Source organism: Montipora foliosa, chromosome 1 (assembly GCF_036669935.1).
Source record: "Montipora foliosa isolate CH-2021 chromosome 1, ASM3666993v2, whole genome shotgun sequence".
NCBI lineage: Eukaryota > Metazoa > Cnidaria > Anthozoa > Scleractinia > Acroporidae > Montipora > Montipora foliosa.
This window is the reverse complement of record NC_090869.1, coordinates 38309156-38336600: the sequence shown is the minus strand read 5'-3', so window position 1 is coordinate 38336600 and position 27445 is coordinate 38309156. Positions and strand designations below refer to the sequence as shown.

Sequence of the window (27445 nt, the reverse complement as noted above, 5' to 3'; positions counted from 1 at the left end):
GGTGTCCATGGTTGCCTTTGGTGCGATGCTGCCAGTTGCACTCTAGGCCCTTCCACCTTTTAGGCACCAGCACCCAAGCTCATCTTGTCGATGACTTTGACTGTAGTGAGCGTACCACTCTCATACACGGCAGAGGGAGTATTAAATATTCAAGTGGAAACCAACAGCACGGGCACAAAGCAACCAATCGATATCGCAAAACAATTGTAGGTAAACACGTTTTTTCCAAGTACGTGAAATAATTTTAAAAAACATTGAACAAAGAAAATTTGTGTCTTGTCAGAGTTTCTGACAAACACGAAAAAAGATGGAAAGGTACAGTAAGATCAAACCCATAAAATAGAACTGAAGAGACGTGTGAAAAATTAATAGAGTGAAAACTCCTTTGTTTTCTTCACTCAAGATCTAGAGTCTCGAAAATTTCTCGAAAACCCTCGAATGTTTTGAAACTAGACTCCAGTGTCGATCCGCGAAGTTTTTGAGAATCGAGGATCTAGAATAGAGTTTCACGGATCAAGTTTCGAGGGGCTGTCAGCTTACTTTTGCACTGTACTGGACATACACTGTAGCTCAGTTGGTATCTAGAGCTTTGCAATGGCATCACAGAGGTCATGGCTTTGAATCCCATTGAAGACACCTGAATGTTTCAGGTGTCGATAAAGTGACAATTATCGCTGAATTAAATTGTCCAGTTAATATTTAAAGTGCGCGGATCACTCAGTTCTTTCTTTTGAGTTTTCTTGTACACCTGACAGGTTAAAATGATCTAACCTTGAATTTTCCTTCATGCAGAATTCAATATTAAGCAAATAAAAAGTTAAAGGATACCTCGCAAAATGAGTGTCAGACATTTTTTACATTGTTTGACTACCGTGCACCGGTGGCTCAGTTGGTTGAGCATCGGGCTGTCATGCAGGAGGTTGTGACTTCGATTCCGGCCGGACTAACACTCAGGGTCTTTAAATAACTGAGGAGAAAGTGCTGCCTTTGTAATTACATCCGCAAATTGTTAGACTTTCAAGTCTTCTTGGATAAGGATTATAAACGGTAGGCCCAGTCTCACAAATATCTTCCATGTTTATAAGTTCTCTGTGGGGTGTTAAAGAACCCTCAGACTATTCGAGAAGAGTAGGGGATGAATTTCCCTGTAATGTGGCTGTCCTCAGCTGTGCAGCTGTGTTCTTTCCAGCAGAAGTGGCCGGCTTGCTGTAATGTCTCCAAAAAGGCTTGTGGTGTATGAGGCCACCAATGCAAAAGCAGCCATGAGTCAAAAAACCTTTGCCGAGTGCTGGGCCATGTACATGTAGCTGATGTAGATGTAATAATATTGTAGTCAATAAAGTAAGAACCATAACCAAGTTGCAATAATTATAGTAATATATTTTAATTGTATCATCTCTGCTGTTATTTGACTGGTAAACAACCTCCTGCTCCTGCCCTTTAATGCTGACTTCTATAATCTACAGCTGTACTAAAATATTATTAATAATTATTGCAACTTTCAGACTATGTGGTAGTTGGAAGTGATTCTGGAAGAATTGTCATTTTGGAATACATTCCATCAAAGAACACTTTTGAAAAGGTACCAAATTGTTCAATGTATTTTTTAAATTTTTTATGTATTAAAACACTATGCCAATTTTTTGGGGGGTACAGTACCGCTCAAAAGTAAGTTACCACCTTGTGCAAGTGTAAAAAATCTGTAAATTCATTAACTGGAGGATCATGTGCATTCTTAATTGGCTTTTTGGATTTGTTTATGAAAGCCCCAGACGCATAACAAACACGCATTTAGTCATAGTTGACTGAAAAGCCGCCATACAGTTGGCTGGTGTGCGCCAAATTAAAAAGACTGTGAACTGTGCTGTCAGGAAACACGGCAATGTGAATCGTAAGCAGTTTGGAAAGGGAAGAGATATACATGTACATGTAGTACAGTTGTGGTTTAGATCAACATGTATTTTCGTTTGTTTCAAGTCGGCATATTAATTAAAATTGAGATTACCCGACATGTGATGGAAAGTCAGGAAATCCTAACAGGCTTTGTCGATCCGAAATCTTTACACAACAAAATTATTTTGAGTCCACAAGTATTACAGTGTACAAAACAACCTCATCGCTTTAGGCCCATTCAGTCGAAAGAAATTCAAATTTTTACGCATGTCTCGGCGTTTGTTTCACAGCTGCTGAAATTTTTATACTGTCATACGTCAGTGTTTGCACAACAAGATTTTTTCTTTTGTGTGGTCTAAAAACTACAATTCCTACAGCAAGATAAACAAGATGTTAGTGACTTTGTTAATCATACCGCTTCAAACTTTGGCATCTCTCTTGCATTGTGTGCAAAAACTGTGTTCAACTCCGCTTTCACTTTATAATTAATTTTATCAATTTGGAAATGGCTTTCAGATAGATTTTGTGTTCGATAGGAAATCCGAAGATCCAGATTTTAAGATCTAAATCCGGACGGGGAAGCTTGTAAAGGGTTTGGGTAAGTTGGCAACTCATCTGTCGCACACAGCTTATGATCGTGCAATTGTTACTTGCTGTGTGAAATTAATTGATTTCGCGTAGGAGTCCTCCTAAATTTATACCCAAAATTTCTGCTTCAGTGACTCACGCTACGCGTAGCGCAGGACGCGAATCGCATCGTGCCTGGAACGTGATATGACTCTGTCTGGTGACTTACACTTGAGCGGTACTGTACATGAATGTGTTGCAGTTAATTTTTGTTTTCAGTTAATTTTTATTTTCAACTAGTTAGTTTTTTTCTAACTAGGCGATTTTTATTTTTAACTAGGTAGTTTTTTTGTAACTAGGTAAATTTTTCAAAAACTAGGTAAATTTTTTTCTCAGGTGCTGTCAAAGACCAACAAAATTAATTTTAATGTCACACCAGTAAATGTTTGTCCCCCAGCTACTTTTTTCATTTCCCCGCCTACTTGAAAAATTAGTGACAGCCCTGACTATACCATTCAGTCGATCTCTATCAAAGAGAGGAATGTTGGAGCTGCCATTGGTTGGTGGGCATTTTCTAAGCATGGAATGAGCACATTTACACTATTGCATTGACCCCCTAAAAAAACCAAGCCCCTGTTTTTTAACTACATCCCCCAAAAAGGGAAAATCCCTTTTTAAGACAGTTGATATAAAAACCTAGTTTAAAAAAATTATCTTCTAGTAGTTTAAAAAAATTACCTAGTTAAAAAAAATTAACTGAAACGAAAAATTAACTGCAACATATATGAACAAGCAATTACAGTATTTCATTGAGACATCCACCATTTGGTGGACAAAATTTGTAACAAAAACAATGCATAGTTGTACTAGGGATCTGTTTTGTAAACAACAAAATTAACGCATGGAAATTGATCCGTGCATGTTTCTTTGTCGATCATTTGTAGGTCTGAATTTCTTCATTTGTTTGAAAATTAGCGATACACTCTCATATATCAACGAAAAAATCCATCTCGAAATTGCTCTAAGGAAATGACGTTTAAGCGTCAATAAACATGCGTCTGGTTTACATACGAGAATTCTGATGGAAAATAATTTCATCATACACGAACAGGCAACGATTTCGTTGAAACATCACCCATTTTGTGGAAAATTTTGTAACAAAAACAATGTCCATAGTGGGTAGCCAAAATTTCTTGCCAACCGCAAAACTTTTGGAGTGTTTTTATTATTATTATTATTATTTTATTATTATTTTTTCCACGTTAATACTCGAAAATCAAAAAAAAAATTTAATTAAGCTAAACGTGGGAGACAGAAACTTTTGCAGTGTGCAATTTGAAACAAACATTTGTTAAATATCTGAAGCCTGAACCAAAATAGGTCTACCTGTGCCTGGAGAAGCTGGTAATTGTGCAGTGGAAGAGGCCGCTGGCAAACTGTGGCCCGTCAAAGAAAAACTGGATGTAGCTGAAGATGTAGCCGCCAGCAATGATACAGCTGAGGTGTCCTGAGTAAAAATCGAAGCAGTGAACAATTCTAGGGATAAACCAGGGCCCGAGTCGTGATAAACAGAGCATAATGCTAGCTGAGCCCGCTGAAAAGAACTTGCTCTGGTCTGACGGGAGAAAGATCCAAGTTTGGGTTTTTCTGGATTGCTGGATATGTCAAAATAAGCACTCACTGTAAGCGAATGAACGCAAAGTACTTAGTGCTTTCATTTTTGATGAAATAAGTGTAGGAGCAAACAAAGAACCAGCAAGAACAAACAAGCAAAGAGCAACTCAAGCAAAAGCACATGGCAATGCCCTTGCAAACCTCTGTGGAGACCCTGCCAAATATCCCAGGCAAAACTGCTGCAATTGGCTTGGTTTTAACTTTGCCTTTTAGCAGTCTTAAAAAAATAATATTTGTATATTGCAGGTGCTATGGCATTGCTTACCAACATGTTAAAAGTCATTATTTTCTGTTTTATCCACTAGATCCATCAGGAAACATTTGGCAAGAGTGGGTGTCGTCGCATTGTTCCTGGACAGTATTTAGCAGTTGATCCCAAGGGTCGGGCAATTATGATTGGTATGGATAACATGTAGCCAACTGTACTAAGCAGAGTGCAGAAAAATTTTAAACTCTTATTACAAATGTAATTATTTGGAGCATGTTTGTTTAGGTTTGAAGACAACATTTTAAAATGTTGTGAACAGTAATTGGGTCGTAAGATAACTGGATATCGAGTGGAACGAATAATACCAAACTGGCCTCCCACCAATATGGCCCGGGTTTGATTTCCACACTCTGCGTCATATGTGGGTTGAGTTTGTCGGTTCTCTACTCTGCACTGAGAGGTTTTTCTCTGGGTACTCTGGGGACTTCCCTCTGATACGTGTAGCTATAGCTTTAAATACAATGTACCTGTAAAACAGAGCACTGACCAAGGCAAGAGGGTAAAGGGTGTACAGGCTTCCATTGATACCAGCCTTGTAGCTGAAGGAACTACCGATGTTAAATAAAGTTACTTTACTTTTACTTAATAATAATAATAATAATAATAATAATAATAATAAATAATACTTTATAATAATATTAACAATTATTGGACGAGGTTGAGCAAAATATCGTGATTTGTCAGTGGCGAGCAGATCAATTATTTGATCTGAGAGACACTGACAAATCACGATATTTTGCGATAGCCGAGTTCAATAATTGTTTTATCATTCGATCACCGAGTTTGTCTTTTGTTTTTGTTTCCGGGAAGCCGTAAGCGCGCGCTGCCTTGCAGAGTCAAGTTATGGCACCAATCAATTGATTTCCTTCTCAGCATAATTATATTTGTAGATAGCCATTTATATTTGTTGATAGCCATGTTACAAAACGTCTAGTTAAAATTAGACGGCATTCACTCCCATGGATGAACAGTGAAATACGCAAAGCCATGAACAAGCGGTATAAACTCTTAAATCTTTGTGATGGTACTCCAAATACCAAGCAATACTGGGAGGAATATAAATTCACTCGAAATCAAGTCACTGCTTTATTAAGATCTGCAGAGACTCAATATTGGAAGGAAAAGTTCGATAAAGCCAACAACTCACGTATGTTCTGGAAAACTGTACATAGCATATCTGGTAGCCAGAAGTCCTCCAGAATTGGACCAGTCAAAGATGAAAACAGCTTGGAGGTTTTGGATGATGACATGAAGGCTGACTTATTTAACCAATATTTTGTAAATATTGGCAGAGATGTCGCAGAAAACTTCCCTAACATCCCAAACCAAACCGATATACAACATATTTATAGAGTCTCGGCACCTTCCTGCAACTCTTTGGTTCTGGATTCTGAAGATATCCTCAAAAGTCTTAAGAATATCAAAAGTAACAAAGCAGCAGGCCCTGATGGTATATCAAGTTCAATTATTTCTCTAGCCGGCCCTGCAATCATTAATGGCTTGGAAAATATCTTCAAGCGCAGCTTTGTCACAAGAACTGTTCCCATTTCATGGAAAAGAGCAAAGGTTACCCCTATCTTTAAAAAGGGAGTTAGAACTGACATTGCCAACTACAGACCTATATCTTTGCTGTGTATTCCAAGTAAATTACTTGAACATCAGGTTTGTAACATAATTGATGAGCACCTTAGTAACTCCTCTCTAAAAAGCCCTTCACAGTGGAGCTTTACAAAAGGTCTATCATCAGAAGGCATGTTACTAAAAATGACAGATACCTGGAAGATGAATATGGATAAAGGTATGATTGTGGGTGCAATATTTGTTGACCTTAAGAAAGCTTTTGATAGCATCTCACACAACATCTTGTCATTAAAACTCCCAAGCGATTGGATTAAGTGGGAATCTCCACGAGTGGCTGATGGATTATTTAAAAGACAGATTTCAATACACTGTGGTAAATGGCCACCCTTCTAATCTGGATGAAGTAAAATATGGTGTTCCCCAAGGATCCCTCCTGGGTCTAAGGCTTTATACTATCTACGTCAATGACCTCCCTAATGCTATTACATCTGGAGATGTGTTTATGTATGCAGACGATACAACATTATATTGTGTGGGGAAGAACTTTGATCAGGTTTGCTCACAATTAAATAACATTCTCGAGCAACTTCTGCTTTGGAGTACAATAAAATAAACTTTGTATTCATCCTGTAAAGTCTGAGTTATGATCCTTAGTAAAACGGGCTTCATTGGTCCTGTTCCTCCAATCTACTTTGGAAATAATTTTATTAATGTTGTGAATCGCACTACTTGTTTAGGATTAATCATTGACAATAGGCTTACATGGGCAATGCATGTAGACCATGTAAAAAAATCTTTTGCACAGAAAGTAGGTGCATTAAAAAGAATGAAGAAGCTTCCTGTGAAATTGCTGGAGGAAATTTATTTCAAATCTATTGTACCAGCGGTATCGTACGGTATTGTGGTGTGGGGAAACTGCAATTACTCTATTATGGAATCCTTAAACCCTATTCATGCAAGAGCTGCACGAGTTATCCACCAGGATAAAAGTCTTGAGGAGCTAAATTGGTTGCCAATTTCTTACATATATATAAAAGAAGACTCCTTCTTCTAATGCATGATGTTTTAAATGATAAAATCTTATATGCCCCTTTTAATTTGAGGTTAGGTAACAGACCATCACGTACAGGAGGGTTACAGTTTGAAATCCCTAGAGTGAACTACAAAGTGGGAAAGGAATCAGCACAATATAGAGGACCTGTAATCTGGAATTTTATTGCTAGGCTGACAAATTTTAATGTAAACATTCAAAAAGACAGTTTTAAAAACATTTTACGTAGGCTCTCACAGAACATAAATAGCTTATCATTCGAAGCGCCTATGATTGCTATGAAAGACCGAGATTTTGTATATTTTTAAGTTTTATTATATTGCATGTAAATTTTAGATTAATTCGTAACTTATTTACCTATAAATCTTATTTTAATGATTCGTATTGAATATTTAAGTACTATAGGATGATTTTATAAATTATTTTAGATTCACATTTTATTAGTTCGTTGTAGGTCCACATCAGCCTTTTGGCTGCCATTCTGTAACCTGCATTACTAAATAAAGTGATTGATTGATTGATTGATTGATTGACTTCAAATTGTACTTACAGCCTAACATTCAATAACACTAGGCATCAACAAAGCTGAAGAATTTCACAGTTTTCAAAGCGTATCCCGAGAAGGGAAGATTTGGTGTAAAGCTCGCCATTCTTTTTTCTGGCTTCAGCATAAAATCTCGTCAGTACATATGCATTCGCCAACTTGTCGTGTCGATGACACGAGTGACTCTTCGTCTACCTTTCTTTCCTTGAGGTACTTTCGAAATACGTTGAAATTTTGTTCCTTTGTTAGTATTCTCACTGTTCTTTCTATCAACTAAAGATGTCCAATCATTCTCTGACAGCTCGGGGAACCAATCTGCCATTTTCTCACAAGAGCGTGAATTGCGCATGAGCAGAATATTATTTGCAGCAAAACACTTATTCGTAAGCAGTTATTTGCAGGTCACGTGGTGACAAAATACATCGAATGATAATAATGGTTTATTGCAGAGTATCCGACAAAGTGAGGTTCTTCATCTACAATACCTACAATATAAATCAACTCAAAATAAAATAAAATGAAGAATAGAATATGTACATACATGTATTAATTTTACAATTCTGTCTACTGCTTAAGGTTCCTTATATGAACAATTTCTCTTCACACTATAACAAAAGGAATTGTACTCAGTTATGTTTCTATTGGCTGCAGGGAGCTTATTAAAAATAGTTGCTGCCAACTGCTGAAAAGTACCTGATTCTCTCGGAGTAGAAAGGACAGGCGCAATCGAAAATCTCAAGCTATAATAACTGACCTTAAGATACTCAGGAAATGTATCATCATATAGGGAGTTATGAGTTAACTTAAGTATTATTTAGTTCACTTTACTTTTACTTTACTTCACATTACTTTACTTTACTTCAGGTGCTGTTGAAAAACAGAAGTTGGTTTATATTTTGAACCGAGATGCTGCCGCTCGTCTCACCATTTCATCCCCACTTGAAGCCCACAAGTCTCACACCCTGGTTTATCATGTTGTTGGTGTTGATGTTGGCTTTGAAAATCCAATGTTTGCTTGTTTAGAAATGGATTATGAGGTAAAATTAGCATTAAAATAGCACAAGTGTGTGCCAGTTTGAAACAGATAATTATACACTCTGTTAGTGGTGGGCCGATGATCGATTATAATCGAAAGTTGATCGAAAAGTTCAAGCGACGCGACAATCGATTTTGTTTTTTTCATAATCGATTGTCGCCGAAAAATTAAAAATTTATTGGGGACAAATAAAAGTATTTTCAACTCTTGTGTGAGTTGTCTTTTTTCATGGACTCTAACTTCTAAGTCACAACAGCAGATATAATCTAAGATTGCCTGTGTTTACCTGGCGGTACCCTGTTCGCTGTGTTGTTGTCACTTCAAATACCTCACGCTTATTTGAAAGATGTGGCATGCTAAGCCGCTTTGTATTTCGTAAACAACTGAACCAAAACATAAATTACAAGCTCACTGTTTTGCGTTTGTAGTATCACTACCGTCCAAAATAAGTTTTGAAATAGATCTCAAATGTATTTACAAATCACCAGAGGAAGATAATGTCACCTCTGATCCAAGATGAACAATTGTTCGTTTTGGCTTGAAAATGTTTGTTTCGCTCTCCCCAATCTCTCCCCAATTCCCAGTGTCCTCTCTCAGACATGCCTCGGTTACATGTTGTTGACGAGTCCAACATGGCGGCTAAAATGGACGAGTTGGAGATCTTTCGCTATCCTAGAAACGCCAGGTCAAAAGTGTGGGAATATTTTGATTTTCATCAAGTGAAGGAAGGGTCCACTTTGACTTCTATTTAGATGAAAAATATGTGGAATGCTTATTGGTACATGTAGATTTTTCCAATTATAATCGATGATCGATCGGTTGGGGCAATCTGATTATTTCTGATGATCGAATGTGAAATCTCAACCGATTCCCACCACTACACTCTGTATAAATGAGCAAGACTGCTGCCTGACCATCGCCCGGTCGCCTGGGGCACCCTATTTGTGAGCGCAGGCAAGTAGCCTTTATCACAACTGAGGGTGATTCATCCTCACTTTTAATTAATTAATTCTGGCCTCTTTAAAAAGTGACTTGGGCTACTAACTTTTAATGCTGGAAGCGCAAAGGGCTCTGGAAAAACTTTCTTAGGCAGCAGCCTTGATGAACCTTCTTTACTTACAATTGTAAGTTTGAGAAAAATAATAAAAACAATGCTTAATATGCACATTTTTGGAGGGACAAACAAAGAGACTGTGTTATGGTATTTTTTGATATTGGCTAATGTTGCACTCTGTTAAGTACACATATCATTCTGTATTCTGAAAAAAGGGTTGTTATTACTTGTTTACAGTATTTGTAATCATACTAAATCACCACTAACAGAAATTTTAAATATTATTGCTAAAAACCAGTGAATAAATTAAAGCTGCAAATGACTGGATGTCATTTGTTTTTTTTTTTAATTCACTGATGTTTCTCCAATGCAGTAAATATTATTATAATTATAAAAGTAACATACACTGTAGTATACAGATTCAGTGCTGCACATACAATGTTGTATTACTAAATGCAATATTAAGCATGAAAACCACAGGGCTCTTATAGGAAAGTACATTGCAGGAGGAGAGGAGATGACCACTGCAGAAGTATCGTAACTCTCTTTGATTAATTAATACTGTACCCTTTATACAGTAAACATGCACTCTAACTTAGGGCTTTGTCTGTCTTCGCAGTTCTATTATTCCTAGCACTTCCTCACCCATTTCAGTGCAGCTCAAAGATAAGCGAACCAAAATAATTATATGAGTGAAACTCCTATATTACATGTGTAAGACCCTATGGTTGTGCTCATTGACCTGTGTGCATATGTGTATGTGCGAATATGAATTAGCTTATTGCTTTCTCTGTTGTGGAAGTAAGATTACTGTTGATCATGACTACAATGGGAATTGTACCGGTAATTGCTGGAAAAATTGGTGGTCAACTTGCACCAAATGTCTGTTGATTGATGTTCTGCATTCTTCACTGAAAAGTAAGGTAAAGCCCGGTAATATACATGTAATAAGCGAGTTCAGAGTTTAAAAATATGTGCGCATGTCAGAATAAAAGCAAGCATATAATGTGTATTTTTAGAAAAAAAAATTATGATTTCTAAATGCAACTTCTGGCAGCTATTAATTTATCATAACAAAAAAGACAATACCAGTAATTATTATATGCTTGTTTATACATGCACATTTGTTTCTTCTTGGAGAGGCACAGGTCATGCATCATGTTTTTTAGTATTATTTTTTGACTCAGTGGTTTAATTTTAACATGCCGTAGGATGCAGATTCTGATCCAACTGGGGAAGCAGTCCACACCACACAGCAGACCCTGACATTTTATGAGTTAGATCTGGGTTTAAACCATGTGGTGCGCAAATACAGTGAACCTCTTGAAGAGCATGGCAACTTGCTTATTTCTGTTCCTGGGGGAAATGATGGCCCTAGTGGTGTACTGGTCTGCTCTGAAAATTACATCACTTACAAGAACTTTGGTGATCAGCCTGACATTCGAATGCCCATCCCACGGAGAAAGGTTGGTTATCCACTTGTATTCTCTTTCATGAATTTCCTTTATTATGTATTAGGGCTCAATAATAACTGACAATTGTTTAAACTTTCTCAATCAAATTGGCTCACACCAGTTAATCTGTGGTACAATACATATAGTTAATGATATATATAGTGCAGCTGAAAATCATATTATCCTTCTGTGAAGTTGCTGTTTTCAAGAGAAAGGTAATGGTTACACTATTACAGTGATCATAAGCAGCCATTTGTGAACAAAATAGTGGTTACAAGGTCAGAGCTTTTAGGGATGTTTGGTGTGACATTAATCAGTCGTATTCATGTTCCGACTAGGGTTTTATTAGCTGTTGAGATAATTTTGTCTTTTGTTCAGTGGTTGGAAAATTTGAACATCAAATTTACTTTGATGTGTGTCAACAGTGAATATCACTTAATTAATGTAATATTTATACTACACAGTGGATACATGTACATTTAACATAATGTATATAAAACAACTCATTTAATAACTAAGTTATCATGTATGTTACTTAAAGTTGTGTGTATTGCTGTGATCATGATGATTATTCTTGTCATGCTCTTTTGTACAGTTAATGTATTGTTCTCATTCTTACATTTATACCTCAAGTACAGTGCAATCAACCAATTATGTTACTTAATCAAAATTATCAAATACATGATTATTTCTTAATTGTCAGTATGATCTGGATGACCCAGAGCGAGGAATGATCTTTGTATGCGGTGCTACTCACAAGACAAAGGTAAAAATGTCGTTATCATGTCATTGTACATTTATTTCATGACTGCACATTAAAAGCTGGTTTTTGCCACTCCATGGTCATCATCATCATCATCATGCTTGTTTTGTTCATGTACATTGAGGAGTAAATAAAACAGTCATGCATGTACATGTAACTGACCTGAACTAGAATGAACAGGTCAGCACCTATTAGCACAAAAGGCTTCACCAGGGTTGTCGCTCCTACGAGTAGCCATCGGATTGCAATAAACTAGGTAGCTTTCATTCCAGTTTGCACACAATAGCATGCATTTGGCAGGGGTTTCAATAACTTCTGAAATAGCCGTCCATGATAGCCCATTGAAGGCGGCAGTTTGACAAGTTTATGATAGCATTTTTAGTGAAAATCAAGGCAAACTAGCCAGCGGTGTGAGGCAAAGCAGGTGGCAGTATACCACCAGTAACCGGCTTCTATTGAAACCCCTGATTTGGGTGACAGAGTGGATCAGGGGGCATGTCTCCTTCCCAAGAAAGTTGGAAAGCAGATTCAGTTACATGTAGCTGTCATTTCATGTGATCTGGGATACATTTTTTAGGAAACGTTTCATATCCTTTTAGTTAAGAATTCAGCAACAAATTTAGCATACGCTATTTTGCAACATATTACATGCACCAAGTCCATTTTTAGTGTCCTTCAAATTTGTTTGCAAGTAGCCTGGTTCTTTGTTACAGCGAGAAACAAATTTTCATGAAATTCACTATTTTGTTGGAATTATTTTTTTGAGGATGTGATGCTACATTTGAAAGAATATCACAGGCAGAATCTCTGATAAGATCAGAATAAATTATAAAATAATGATAACAAAAACAGGTTATCAGATTAAATGAGGCATCATCAACACCAAAATCTCTATCATAAAATAGCATTTTATAGATTTCTTTTGGTTTTTACAAAAGGGCTGATTTAAAGACAGAGCTTTACTGAACAAATAGTGCAAATCAGGTGAAAATGCGAAATATGTGTATAGTGACTGAGCTCCTGAAGGGGGGACTGGAAACTAGACATTTCATAAGCCTTTTTCTTGAAAACTAGCCACATAACCAGGATTAAAGTTGGGAATTAGTAAACAATATGAAGACGAAACTGTCAACATTAAAAAAAAATGTATCGGACAGTTTTTCAGTTATTATCAAAGTAGACAAAAATCAACGTTTTTGCTATTTGTGAAAAACCTGTCTGACAGATTTAGCTACTTATTTCTATACATGATTATTTTTCTCGCTGAGGAAATCCTGAAATTTTCAGGTGTGGTCCTTAGAAAACTGTAGCCACCTAAACTGCTGTTTGCCTGTACATGTATTTCCATACAGTGGCACAATGCCCATCCTACCTTATCATCTTTGCATGTAGCAGTTCCCATATATGCTTTTGGCTGCATCTCTTTAAGCAGTGTCCTTTGTTATTACATTGTTAAGATTACAAGGAACAGTGCAATGCACATACACCTGCATGTCTTTTTTGTTTGTTTGTTTGTATTTTCACATTTTTTTATACTTCACGCAGGAATTAATTAATTAACAATGCAGAAGTTTGAAGTGTAAAAAAGTTGCAATTAATTTTTTCTGTATAATTATATTATTAATTGTTTGAATTTTGATAATATTTGCATGTTTTACACATATATTTACAGTATGTTTTCAATGTTCTTTTGCTGTCTAGTCTATGTTCTTCTTTCTGATGCAAACGGAACAAGGAGATATTTTCAAAATTACTATGGAAGTTGATGAGGACATGGTAAGTACATATTTTGATAACTTTAAAATAGGGCAAATGTTGAGCTAATGCTCACCCTGTAGAACTTTGTAAATATCATTTCCATGCTTAGCCTCAAAAGGACCTCAACATACATATATATGTGTCACATATCAACCACCTCGGAAGATGCGTAGATAACATACGATAGAGCTGTTACGTCTTCAACGTTAATTTGTCGACTAAGCTTTACCCATTCTGGTAGAGTTACCTGGGTCTTGTTGTTTTTTTGGAGTGTTCAGTGCAATACAGTGGTGGATGTACAGTAGTAACTGGCTCTGGAATTACAGCACTAAATATACATCATTGTAGTTATGTAATTTGGGCAGCTATGTGTACTGGTACCAGCAAAATCTGTGGTTTTTGGAGAGGTCACATTGTCCATGTTTGTGTCCCAAAACTAAGAAATGTCAGCCATGTTGGTGTCGCAATATGACTTCTGATTTCATGAAAACTAAGAATCTAAGTCTGTCTGCAACTTTAGGCTGATGATTGGATGAATTTAATTATGTTAGAGCACAATCATCACAATAATCACTCCTTCCATTTGCCAACTAACTTGTGTACTGACTCTGATAACAAAAATTAATGTTGGATATTTCCTTCTTTTTTTTCGTCTGTGCATGCTTATAATTATTTGTTGGTTTTAGGTAACTGAAATCCGCATGAAGTACTTTGACACTGTGCCAGTATCTGCTGCCATGTGTGTTCTAAAAACTGGCTTTCTGTTTGCAGCCTCTGAATTTGGAAACCAGTAAGAACTGAATTATTTTCCTTACATTCTTTCATAACCTGTGGCAATAATAATTGTGTATACACTGTCCTGTACACATGTACATTGCAGTGCCAAATGTAATTAGATCTGAAAAAGTCTTTTCAACCTAATGCTGTTTCCTTGGAGGATTTTAGTTTACACAAAGGAGAAAAAAATTAACTGGTAACATAATAATACAAGTACAAGCATGTGTAACATTGAGGACACTACTCAAAGGATTAATAATTATTACTGTAAAGAAAATGTTTGGAAAATAAACAGACCCTTTGTTCTCAAAAGGTGTGGTCATTTGCTAGCAGTTTATTGCTTCAGTCTCATTATGTTTGGTTTGTTTGATTTTTGACAAAATCAAATTGCCTTATATCTTTGTACTTTTTTGAAGTAAAAATAAAGAGGTGGTTTCAAAACTTTGGCCTGTTTAGTGCAATTTAAGAATTAAAAATAATTCTTTTAACAGCAAAAAAAAAAACCATTAGTGCAATTTAAGAATTAAAAATAATTCTTTTAACAGCAAAAAAAAAAAAACCAATATTGGTATTGCTCTTCTGCTCTCCATTCTGTTCCTCAACTTTACTAAACTTTAAAAAATATTAGCTGTTTTGCCTCTGATATCAGTTTTGACTAGCTAAGGTAACAAGAACTAATATTTAGATCAAGAACCGCTGTAGAAAAATTGCATCCAGTTTGGAATATTCAATAAGGTGCATGATGATGCATTTGTCCTTTTCATCACAGTTACTTATATCAAATTGCCCATCTTGGTGATGATGATGATGAGCCTGAGTTTTCCAGTGCAATGGAGCTTGAAGAGGGGACCACTTTCTTCTTTGCTCCTAGAGGCCTTAAGAATTTGGTGCTTGTGGATGAGATGGAGAGTTTAGCACCTGTTATGTCATGCCAGGTACAGATTGAAAAGTAAATGTCTCCTTGGTTTCTAAAGTAACTTGTTAAGCTCAGGGTTGGAAATTTATTTGAACAAAGTGTAATGTACACTGTGGTTTTAATGAAAATGTAGTTTTCTTGGACTTGTAGAAGTGTTGTTGATAACGTGTTCACATTACATTTGTGCTCTTAGATAGCTGATCTAGCCAATGAAGATACACCGCAGTTGTATGCTGCATGTGGAAGGGGTCCTCGTTCCTCCTTGAGAGTTCTGAGGCATGGTCTAGAGGTAAGAACCTTTTGTTCTCAGTATGAAACTGAGACTGCCAGCAAAATCAATATTTATTTAGTGAACTTAGTGAAAATCAATGTCCTTTCAAACAGGAATGGTTTTGCTGCAATTAGTAAACATTATTTTTTGTGTGACACAAGTTGCATGAATAGCGTAATTATATCTTAGCTTTGTGTGTTTATCTCTTTGCAATTGGGCAGGAATTCGAAAAATAAATAGCGAAAAAAATGACTTTGGAAAATGTTTTTCCTTTGTCATTCTTACAGGCTCTTAAATGCCCATTATGTTCCTTTCTTTATTTTTATCCCATAGAGATTTTTTCATTAATATTAGGTTTGGTTAATAGGCCTCTTTTGATGTATTAAAATTCAGCGCGAAAGAGATGTTTAGAGGACAAAGGCAAAGGAAAGTGGATGATAAATTATGCAAATATTTTCCACATTCATTCCAACTTGTTTCTATGGTTTTTGTCCTCACTGCCTCACTATCAAGCTGAATACGTATTTGATATTTTGAAAATGGCCTATTACTTAGAGGATATTATGTCATGGTCACGCGGGGATATGAATTTTATCTTCGAGTGCTAAAGTATCTCTCAAGAGTGAGCAAAGCGAACGAGTGAGAGATACTTTCAGCAGGAGAGGATACAATTCATATCCCCAAGCGGCCATGTAATGTTCTGTTTATTATATAGATATTGATGAAATGTCTAGATTTAAAACAACTTGTTTTACTTATTTTTGAAATGATGAAAAGTGGTCACCAACCTCTAAAACATGCATGTTGTTTAACATGAAACAAGATATGAAAGTTATGAAAAACAAATCATGTAAAATTTTGCAATAAAAATGTTTGATGTAGTAGAGAAGAATTATATTAAAGCACAGAAGTATCTTACAATGAAGAGGAAGCTGGCGTTTTATTGGCTAATTGTGTTCATTACCATGATGACACCTGTATTCTCACTTGTGAAAGATAAAAATGATATGTTCACTGCAAGTGGTGAAGAGATGATTTTTAGTAAAAGGAGAAATCCTGGTATTTCATCAGTATCTATATAATACATGAGAAATGAAATGATGGTAGAACCAACTGGGATCTCGGAAAAAATCCGAGCCCCAGATGGGATTCGAACCCACGACCCTCCGTGATCTAGTCAGATGCTCTAACCACTGAGCTACTGGAGACTCTATGGTGAGCAAGGGTGAAATGTGGGGCTTGGATTTAGAGGAGTAGCTCAGTGGTTAGAGCATCCGACTAGATCACGGAGGGTCGTGGGTTCGAATCCCATCTGGGGCTCGGATTTTTTCCGAGATCCCAGTTGGTTCTACCATCATTTCATTTCTCATGTGTTTATATCATTCTCACATTCGCTCCTCTATATAATAGATGGTCTTAATCTATCCACAGCACTCAATACATTAGACTTAACTGGTTAAAGTGTAATATGAAGTGCTAGTTTTCTACTCCATATCAACCATGTGATTGTTAGCCCTACTAATGGAAATGGGCCCACACAAGGACAGATAAAAACTCTGACCAGGGTGGGAATTGAAGCCATGACCTTGGTGTTAGATCACCTCTGCTCTACCGACTGAGCTACAAGGTCAGACGGGAGCAGGCCGTGGGAACTGAAGATGTTCAAGTCACGGCAAGGAACATGTACAAGTATATGGAAGGGTTAGGTTTTTGCAAACGTTGGCCGTGTAGCACTTATTATTTCAACAGACTTAACTGATTAGAGTGTAATGTGAAGTGCTAGTTTTCTACCCCATATGAACCATGTGAGCGTTAGCCCTACTACTGGAAATGGGCCCACACAAGGACAGAAACTTGCTCCCGTCTGACCTTGTAGCTCAGTAGGTAGAGCAGCGGTGATCTAACCCGAAGGTCGTGGGTTCAATTCCCACCCTGATCAGAGTTTTTCTCTGTCTGTTGAAATATAAGTGCTACACGGCCAACGTTTGCAAAAACGTACTCAACGTACTTCCTTGTACTCAAGACATTAGTTTGCTGATAAGAAGTTGAAGCATACTGGATACTTGTGTATCATGTTTATTAATATTTGTTTATACTATTAGAAAAGTGAGCACATCAGGGATGGGAGCAGGGCTGGCACAGTGGTGAGAGCATTTGCCTCCCACCAATGTGGCCTGGCTTCTATTCCCAGACTTAATGTCGTATGTAGGTTGAGTTTACTGGTTCTCTACTCTGCACCAAGAGGTTTCTCTCCGGGTACTCCGCGTGGTTTTCCCCTCTCCTCAAGATGCTATCAATTGATTTGATTTATTTTTGTACACAGTGCCACCCAATTACTGCCCCAGCCCTAAATACACGTGGCCTTAAAATAAATAAATAAATAAATAAATAAATGAATAAATAAATGAAGTTCCTCTAGAGCACCTGGGTGTGATATCCAACCTTGAGAAGTTAATGTTGAGACTTTTTGTTAGAAAGGGAATTGTCATAAAATAAAATAAAAATATGTTCCCTTTATAGGTATCTGAAATGGCCGTATCTGAACTTCCTGGAAACCCTAATGCTGTTTGGACAGTGAAGACGCATACACAAGGTGAGTTCAAGTTGGATCAAGATACAAAATGAAAAAGTTCCTGCAAAAATGAACTCAGTGGATATTGTTCGCCGAGATGGGGCCATGTAGTAGTTGCCGCTACCACTCCTTCATTTGCTGTCCTCAGTTCGCAAGGAGAGGACAGGAATGAACTAGGGAACCCCATCACGATAGGTTTTGCCATATACCCAAAACAAAAGTAATTCATGACCACTGATTTGATTTTTTTCCGTTGCTCAACTTGCAATATCAAACTACTGTACGTAATGCTTTATTCACCATGTCAGGGGTCGTAATTTCTTTGCAACTTTCAAACCCATGCACAGGTTTCCAGTTCTATTTTCAATGGCAACAATGCCTGTTTTGATTTTTCCTCTCTAGGCCTGATTTTATTTTAAATGGAGGCATTCCCTTTGGTATATACATTGTAAGCCTAAGTTTACACATGGCAGTGTATTGCAAGCTTTCAGCGTGTGGGATAGCTCCATGTATAAGTAGGTACCCGAGCATGCTCAGCGCCTTGGTCGCTTTCCAGCAGTGACCTTAGAAAACTCTTTTCATGATTTGAAGATTGAGGGAAAAGTTTAATACTTATTTTCAAGTATTCTTAATGAGTCTCACGGAATTACTTTACTAAAATGTTGACCTACGCTTCCCTTTACAGATGAATACGATTCGTACATTGTGGTGTCCTTTATTAACGCTACGCTGGTTTTGTCCATTGGGGAAACAGTTGAAGAAGTTACTGATAGCGGTTTTCTGGGTACCACACCAACCCTGTCCTGTTCACAGCTGGGTGAAGATGCACTTTTACAGGTAATTTACATCTGAGAATGCTTGTGATGTCATAAGCTCTCCCCCTTTCAGAGTTACCCTGTGAGCATTCTGATTCTCATTTTCGCGTAGTCCGTTGAGAACTGACGCAAAAATAAAAGCTAACGCGAGAAAAATAGCAGCTGTACGAAATGTGAACGCAAAAGAAACAAGGGCCTCTTTCGCGTTGAATAGTTTGCCTCTCTGTAATCTTTGTCTGTTCCAATCAAAACAAGGAAGTGTTTGATGTTAGTTGCTTTACAAGGCTTTTATCATTTGAACAGAAAAGAAGATATCATCTTATACCCGCATTTTATGTACATGTTACGTGTATAAGCCATTATTCATCCGTGCCCTTTTTAACCAGTTGCTACAGTGTTTTACCCATTTCTGTTTGCACCAGTTGTAGGTGCAAAGGGTTTGTGTTTGCTTTAACTTCGTGCCTGTGTTTACTTGTAGGTTTACACCGATGGTATTCGTCACATTAGAGCTGACAAGCGTGTAAACGAATGGAAAACGCCTGGAAAGAAAACCATCGTCAAATGTGCTGTGAATGAGAGACAGGTAGGAGCAGTGTCGTTGCTTGTGCTGCAGTGTAGTGTGTAGGGAAATGCTACTGCGGTCGGTGGCATCAGACACTGCGTCATTTCGATGCAATTGTTTTGACTTGAAGAAACTCGTTAACTAAAAAGCTGTCATCTTCAGGACGAAACCAAGTTGAGGTAATCAGAGACGGAACAGGTTAGGGAGAAGACGCATCACCAATATAAAAATATCAATTCAAGCTTTTCGGTGTAGGAAAGAAAGGCCCTAGCATATTGATTGTGATTTTGTTCAAATAAGAACGCTGAATCTCCACATGAAACCTCGCAGTATTTACACGCACTGAGGCGTCAGCACTTATCACTGTTCATGCAAATGTTTGTAAGTTTTCCAATTGGCAAATTTTTTCTCCACCGTATTGAAGTTGAAACCCTAAGAGTGAAAACCTGGAAGCAGCGCAAATACCTATAACTTTGCTCCTGCAGATTGTGGTTTAAAACGCTGTTTGCAAGGTAAGAACATTAAGCCAAACCGAGGCTTTAACACGCGAACTTCCTAAACGTCCGAATAAAATGAATGCATCTGTAATGTTTATCTAAGATAACGCTCTTTAGAGGTCCGCTGTGTACTGCGGAAGAAAAGTTAATAAGCGTAGCTTTGGTAAAATGAGCTGCAAAGGTCTTTCCAGATTATCTTCTGAGGACTAGGCCCTCGTCTTTTGGTTTTCCCGACCAACAATCAAGACCTTTTCTTTATTCAGTTGCTCGACAATGGCCACGTTAGTGCATAAACCGCACAACTTCTTATGTTGTTTGTGTATATGTAAAAGAGATTTACAATTGAATATTTTCAATGTTGCTGTTAGGCGATGTAATTAGCAGAAATTTCCAGGTACTGGAAAGGATTCCGGCGAGAATATTATCATGTTGATAACACTAATTATGATGAAATGAATTTCATTTCAGGTTGTGATTGCGTTAACTGGGGGAGAAATTGTTTATTTTGAAATGGACCCGGTAAGGAAAAGACATCGTCGCATAATGCCGTCACGAAGAGTAATTAATTAACTAATCAACTGCATGAGTTATTGATTGGTTAATTAATTAATTTTCTCCATCTGTTAATAGTACTCTTAAAAGGCCACATTAAAAAAAAATTGACATATTCTAGTACGTAGAAGATGACAAATTGGATTCTTCATATGGAAAGATTCCGATCGTAGTAGTCGAAGACATGGCAACAGAGTTATCCGGCTGTCTTGTATGAATGCATGGCATTTTATTAAATGGTTGAATCGTGATGCGAAGTAATTGAGGCTGTCGGATAAATTTGTGTTGGATTATGAGTGATAGATTCAACATAAGTGGGAGTTCTGTCTGATACAATTCATGGCCAGTCTCTAAGCGTGGACGGCTAGTAAGTAGTTGTGTAATGCAAAGTTGACCCGTGCTTATTTTTTGTTCTTTGTCCAAATTACGGAATGTTCAGTCAAATATCAAGATTTCACAGATTTGGTAAAAAAATGTGCCATTTGTTTTCTTTCTTTAACTTTTATTTAATTCAGAAGTCTATTGACTATTCAACTAACTGAAAGTCTGATAGGTTTTGATAAAGTATTGAGGAAAAGGAGGTTTGTTGAATATTACTGTCGATAAGGGAATTAAACAGATTAACTGTCAATTTCTTAGATTTCTTTTGCCTACTTACTTTCGGCTGTCTCTCTCATTAATTATTATTATTATTGTTGTTGTTGTTGTTGTTGTTATTATTATTATTATCGTCATCATAATTATGTATTGTACAACCTTTGGTAGATGTTCACATCTTACTTTGTCTCAGTCTGGCCAACTCAACGAGTACACAGAACGGAAGGAGATGTCCTCAGACGTGCAGTGCATGGCTCTCGGGACAGTACCCGCGGGAGAACAGCGCTCAAGGTTTCTTGCCATTGGTCTTAATGACAATACCGTGCGAGTGATATCCCTTGACCCGCAAGACTGTCTGCAGCCACTCAGTATGCAAGCTCTACCCGCCACACCAGAATCACTGTGTATTGTGGAAATGGCTATGGGTGGATTGGAGAGTGAATCTGGCCGATTGGGAGGACTTTTCCTTAATATTGGATTATCTGTGAGTTGAGATTTATATCTTGTTGATCGCCGGATATTCTCTAAGGTGACTAGGCCGCCCGACTAAGGTTGCTTCAGAAACGATAATACAAACAAAATGATACAAGGAAGTAAGGGTCTTATGAAACAGTTAGCTTCAACTGGAAAAAGGAAATCTTTCACGTATAATATTATGTAGGGATGCCTTAAATCATTTGTTAACTTTTTAATTTGAGTGCACGGATATGCATGACTTCATCACTTTTGATGGAGCTCAGACTTTAAACACTTTTATTTTATGACCTCCTTTCACACGTTGCAAAGCGTTAAATTTGCTCCATGCAAGTCAAATTCTTCCGTATCTTTATCGAAATGAATTCGACATTTGCCTCCGTGGTATTTCAAACTACCAAGTAAAGTGTCAAACGGTGAAGTTCATTGGCATCTCGACGGGGCACAATACTCTGGCTTGGACACACGCAATATTGTGGAAACTATGAATTGCGCTAGATAATGGCGAAGTCCAACCGTAGCTATATATAACAATGCAATTAGCACGCGTAAAAATACTAAATTGGTCAATATCTTCTTGCTTAATAGAATGGTGTGCTTCTAAGAACAGTATTGGATATGGTAACTGGAGATTTGTCCGATACGAGAACAAGGTATGGTAGAAAAATGCTTCGCAAATAGAAACAAAGCAAGTAAACGAACATGAACAATGAAATGTGCTTTTTCAAATGACGTTACGGGATTCATGTTTCGTGCCCTGAGAAAAGAAAAAGGTTGCCTTGTTGTGTTAAAAAAGTCATCTGAGATATGAACGCTTTTCTTTGCAACGGTTTGCTTTTTTTCGCTAGAAACATGCCCGCTTGTTATATTTGTGAAGACTTACTCGATTGAGTTGTTCCGTTCGTAGCAAGGTCGGCGTTAAAACCGTTTAGATACCATGGTAACGTGCAGGAACCCAGCGTTAGCGTTAGAGCTGAAGTTACATGTGTATTTGTAGAGAGTTGTAAACTTGTAAAAATATTGTAAAGCTTTATCTAGAGCAATGGTTTTCTTTGCTGTTCATGTTAACTATGCACGACATCTTGCATGTCTTTACCAGATACCTTGGCTCCAAAGCTGTCAAGCTGTTTAAAGTTCGAATGCACGGCTCTGATGCTGTAAGTATTTTTATGCTAAATACCGTAAAAATTGTCACTAAAACGCAGTTTTTATGAGGTCGATACAAACCTCTAGAAGGTTGTGCATGTACACAGCCCAAGAACATCAGATTGTCGGTGGTGGCGCTTTAACCCCTCCTTTTGCGTTCTTTGGTTGACATGAACCTCGTAATATTCTTTTTTGTCAGGTTCTTGCGATGTCAAGTCGTTCATGGTTAAGTTACTCGTATCAGTCCCGTTTTCACCTCACTCCGTTATCATACGAGACTCTGGAGTATGCGTCGAGTTTCTCATCTGAGCAGTGTCCTGAGGGAATTGTGGCCATCTCTGCAAACACGCTAAGGTATGACGGTCCCTTCCTTGTACTTGTACATATTCATTGCCGTGAAATTGACGTTGTAAATTCCCACGGTCTGCTCCCGTCTGACCTTGAAGCTCAGTCGGTACAGAGCAGCGGAGATCTAACGTGGAGGTCGTGGGTTCATGTGTGGGCCCAATTCCATTAGTAGGGCTAACGCTCACATGGTTTACATGGGTAAGAAAACTGGCACTTCATATTACTCTCTGTTGAAACATAAGTACTACACAGCCAACGTTGCAAAAACGCAACCCTTCCTTGTGACAATCACTGTTTTGTTTCAGCTAAATTTGGTTCAAAATAATATCCGTTAGCTCTTTTATAGAAATTGGTGTTATCCTTCGAGCATTTTCTTTTTTTTTTTTTTTTTGCAAACGAAATTGGCTTTAACTTTTGAACTACCTTTATTTTAGGATTTTGGCTCTCGAAAAGCTCGGTGCTGTGTTTAACCAAGTTGCCACTCCACTACGCTACACGCCCCGAAAATTCGTCATCCACCCTCGGAGTAACAGTTTGCTCATTATAGAAAGCGATCACAATGCTTTCACGGACACTGTCAGGGAAGAGAAAAAACAGCAAATTGCCGAGGTTTGTAACATAACAGTCTTCGAACGAAAACTGGTTTTAACTACAAGCGAGATCAGGAAGGGTGGAACGGATGGAAGAAAGTTGCTCTGGAGCCAACGGCTGGCGTAACCAATCTTACAAATTTCTATCTTCTAAAGAAACTGTGGTGCTGTGTCGGTGGGAGAGTAAAAAACCAAATTTTAATTCCCCACTCGAACGCATCCCTACTTCCATGATTGAAAAGGGAGCAGAGATGGCGCAGTGGTGAGAGCACTCGAGTCTCAGATCCGGCGTCAAATGTGGGTTGAGTTTGTTGGTTCTTTACTCTGCTCCGAGAGGTTTTACTCTGGGTCTGACTCCGGTTTTACCCAACCTCGTTCCCAGATGAGAGACCCTGGGAACGAGGTTGGGTTTTACCCTCTCCATGCACAAAAACCAATATGATTTGATATGTATTAATTTGATTCGATTTCATTTGTACACGACCCCATAAGCTAATCAGCTTTGAACATTATCGTGCGAAAATATAGCCTGCGAACGCAGACGTATTTCCGGCCGCCGGAAATACGTCTGCCTTCGCAGGCTAGCGAAAATAAAGTTCTGTTATTATTGACCGGACTAAGCTGAGGTTTTCAGGAAAATCCATATTTTCGGATTGCCTATGAAAGAAAACGGAACTCGCTGCGGATTTCCTTCATTTAAATCCATGCCAGGATTAACCCGCGAAACGTCCATAACAGTCAATAGTCGTTTTTTACTTCACTGCGAGAATGTTGGTTTAGGCAAAGGATCTTTCTCGTGTCGTTTCATTTTTCGGCCAATATTTCTACAAAGCTTTCCACTTCTCTCCAGCGGTATGACGAAATCGTATCGTTTAGTTTACTGAGCGGTGCCTATGATGTCGTCATGCTCTTAAAATTATTCCATGCCTGTTTTTTTTTTTTAATATAATTAATTAATTAATGTTTTAATGTTTTAATTAATGTTTTAACGCAGGAAATGGTTGAAGCAGCAGGCGATGACGAAAAGGAGCTTGCTGCACAAATGGCGGCTGAGTTTCTCAACGAAGATCTATCTGAACAGCAGTTTGGCGCACCAAAGGCCGGCCCCGCGATGTGGGCCTCTCTTTTGAGAATGATTGATCCCATCAAGGTAAACATCGAAGACAGCTTTTCCCCGCGTATTTACAATTGTCGCCATCATTAATTACTTTGTGTGTTTATGTTTCTTTTTGTTTTGTTATTTTACCTTTTGTCTGTGCAAACAGTGTTGGAGACAACTAAAATAAACGAAAGCCGAACGCATAACCACTCTGGCGACTATTTCCACGAGCAACCTTTGGACAAAAGTCACTTGGAGTGGTTATGCGTAAGACGTTTCAAATGTGTGGAGTTGCTCTTAGTTTTTGTTTTGCCGATTGCCTCAGGGGCTTAAACTTTGACAAGGATGAGTGGTTGTAGCGCAACTGTGACCAGGCATCAAACTCGAGGGATAAATGCATCAAATTCCATGTTTCTTTATAAGCGCTACTGTCTTGTGGTGTTTTTCTTTTTTGAATCGGCACTAGAAAGACAAAAAAGTAGTGCTACTTCTAAGTTGCAGGGGTGGGGAAGAGAGGAGTGCAAGTAAATGGTTACTTGTTCTCGTTAAGCCTTGTGAGTTGCAGTGTGTTATTAGTACCCGTCGGCTCGTGTGCTCCCTCCCACTTTGGGAGCTCAAGCTGATTCCTTTTTCATAGAACCACGGCCGGCAAACGATAGTGTCTTTTGCTGTTAGTTTGGGTAGAGGTTTTCGCCCAGATTCTCAATTGAATTGTTGCTATAGGAGTGAAGACACTTTGCTGGGCAAATGTGGTAGTTTCACGGCAGGTTAAAAGAGGAAACGCTTCAGATCCGTTTGCTCTCCGTTTTACAAAAATGCTTTCGCTTCAGTTCCTTATTATTAAATCAAAGCTTTTTTTTCTGCTATTACATGAAAATATTCGTCTATTTTTTCAGGGTGAAACTGTTGACGCAGTTCGACTGGAACAAAATGAATCTGCTGTCAGGTTTGTGTTGATATCGTGCACGTGTGTTTTGCAGTTTTGAAGGCGGGACTAGATGGTGTTGAGGAGGGGGAGATGATTAAATGAAACTTACAGAAATGCTGTTTTCGCGCGTTCTGACTCGACCTTTACGAAATAAATAAGAGGTGGACTTAGTGGTTATATGTGGATTAAGCCCAATATTTTACGCGATGCAGCGTGCTGCATGAAGATGAGAAAAAGCGATCGAATAGCAGAGGTCAGATTCTCTCTTCGTTATTTGGCATGTTTATACTACTTTAATAGGCTCCCAGAATTTAGTAATTTGTTCATTTTTTTTCCTGTCTAATAAAAACACGCAGATGGCACCAGCCAGAACCAACTGAGCGAAATATCTCGGTCAGCTCCCGCGATAATGGTTAATTTGGCTCAAGGGATTTGACTCGTAGAGTTTTATTTGTTTGAATTTTTCCTTAAGAAATGTGTTAATTCCTTATGGCTTTGTTCGTTTTTGTTTTTCGTAGCGTGTGTGTGTGTAATTTCAACACTCGCCCTGACGAAACCTACGCTTTGGTTGGCACCGCAAAAGACTTGACATTGAACCCTCGCTCATGCGCAGGAGGATTTATTCATGCCTACAAGATAACTGAATTGATTGACGGAGGATACAAACTGGAATTTGTTCATAAGGTTAGCAACCACATTTTAAGCAGCGAAGTACTAGAATTGCAATCAAAGCCACTAATGTCACAGGGAGCCCGCACAATGTGTTTGTGCAACCGTTTGTAATTTTATAATAAGTCATTAAATGTATTGGATCAGAAACCCATAAGAGTTGAAACGTGTAACGCGCGTTCACAGCTTCCGAATATTCAGTGCGAACCGATTGGTTGAATGTTTCAGTGCTAAGTACCATATTTGGAGACCCCTCGCTCTTGTTGTTCCAAATATGGTACTTAGCAAATCGAATATTCAGAAGCTTGTTTCTGATAAACATGCACCTAAGCGTAGATTAAATAATAAAAAGAAACGACGCCTAAATAAGCCATGGATTTCTAATGCTATATGCACTTCAATCAAACGGAAACAGAGACTCTTTAAATCTCATTTCTTAAGTAATGATCCGAACAAAGTAAAGATATTTAAAACTTATAACAATAAATTAAATCGAATTAAGGAAGCAGCAAAAAAAAATTATTTTAGGGCCCAATTTAGTTTTAACAGTGAGAACTTAAAAACTACTTGGAAGCTAATTGGTATACTCATCAACAGGAAAAAGAGTAGTACCTCGCCACCCATCAGCAAATTGTTGTGCAATGGCACGTACTATACAGACAGACAAAACATCGCCGATCAGTTAAATACTTATTTCGTAAACGTTGGTAATAATCTTTCTCAAAACCTCCCGACTAGTGCCAAAAATCCCACTAATTACATTAAACAGTCCTATTTAAATAGTTTTGTATTTCGTGGGATCCTTATACATGAAGTGCAGGACATAATAATGGGACTAGACCTCAACAAGTCTTCCATAGGAGTTCCCTCAAGATGTGTTAAGCTATCATGTCCTTTCATTAGTGAAGCACTTACAAAAATCTTTAACCATTCGTTAGAACAAGGCATCGTCCCTGATCTACTTAAAATATCAAAAATAACTCCTGTCG

At 37.8% G+C, this 27445-nt stretch overlaps 1 protein-coding gene across 2 annotated transcripts in view; it reads left to right on the top strand.

Moving 5' to 3' along the window:
• The window catches only part of LOC137997769 (splicing factor 3B subunit 3-like), a 45989-nt gene that overhangs the window by 2868 nt on the left and 15676 nt on the right, over positions 1-27445 (top strand). For both annotated transcript variants that reach the window (XM_068844017.1, XM_068844011.1), the window contains exons 3-23: positions 1506-1582; positions 4440-4533; positions 8443-8615; positions 10880-11134; positions 11826-11888; positions 13587-13661; positions 14330-14433; positions 15190-15355; positions 15530-15625; positions 18128-18200; positions 18865-19016; positions 19473-19577; positions 20522-20572; positions 21396-21686; positions 22265-22329; positions 22776-22833; positions 23022-23176; positions 23605-23779; positions 24755-24910; positions 25756-25805; positions 26306-26471. In XM_068844017.1, the coding sequence (XP_068700118.1) occupies positions 1506-1582; positions 4440-4533; positions 8443-8615; positions 10880-11134; positions 11826-11888; positions 13587-13661; positions 14330-14433; positions 15190-15355; positions 15530-15625; positions 18128-18200; positions 18865-19016; positions 19473-19577; positions 20522-20572; positions 21396-21686; positions 22265-22329; positions 22776-22833; positions 23022-23176; positions 23605-23779; positions 24755-24910; positions 25756-25805; positions 26306-26471 (2600 nt within the window). The remainder of the gene's footprint in view (positions 1-1505; positions 1583-4439; positions 4534-8442; positions 8616-10879; positions 11135-11825; positions 11889-13586; positions 13662-14329; positions 14434-15189; positions 15356-15529; positions 15626-18127; positions 18201-18864; positions 19017-19472; positions 19578-20521; positions 20573-21395; positions 21687-22264; positions 22330-22775; positions 22834-23021; positions 23177-23604; positions 23780-24754; positions 24911-25755; positions 25806-26305; positions 26472-27445) is intronic.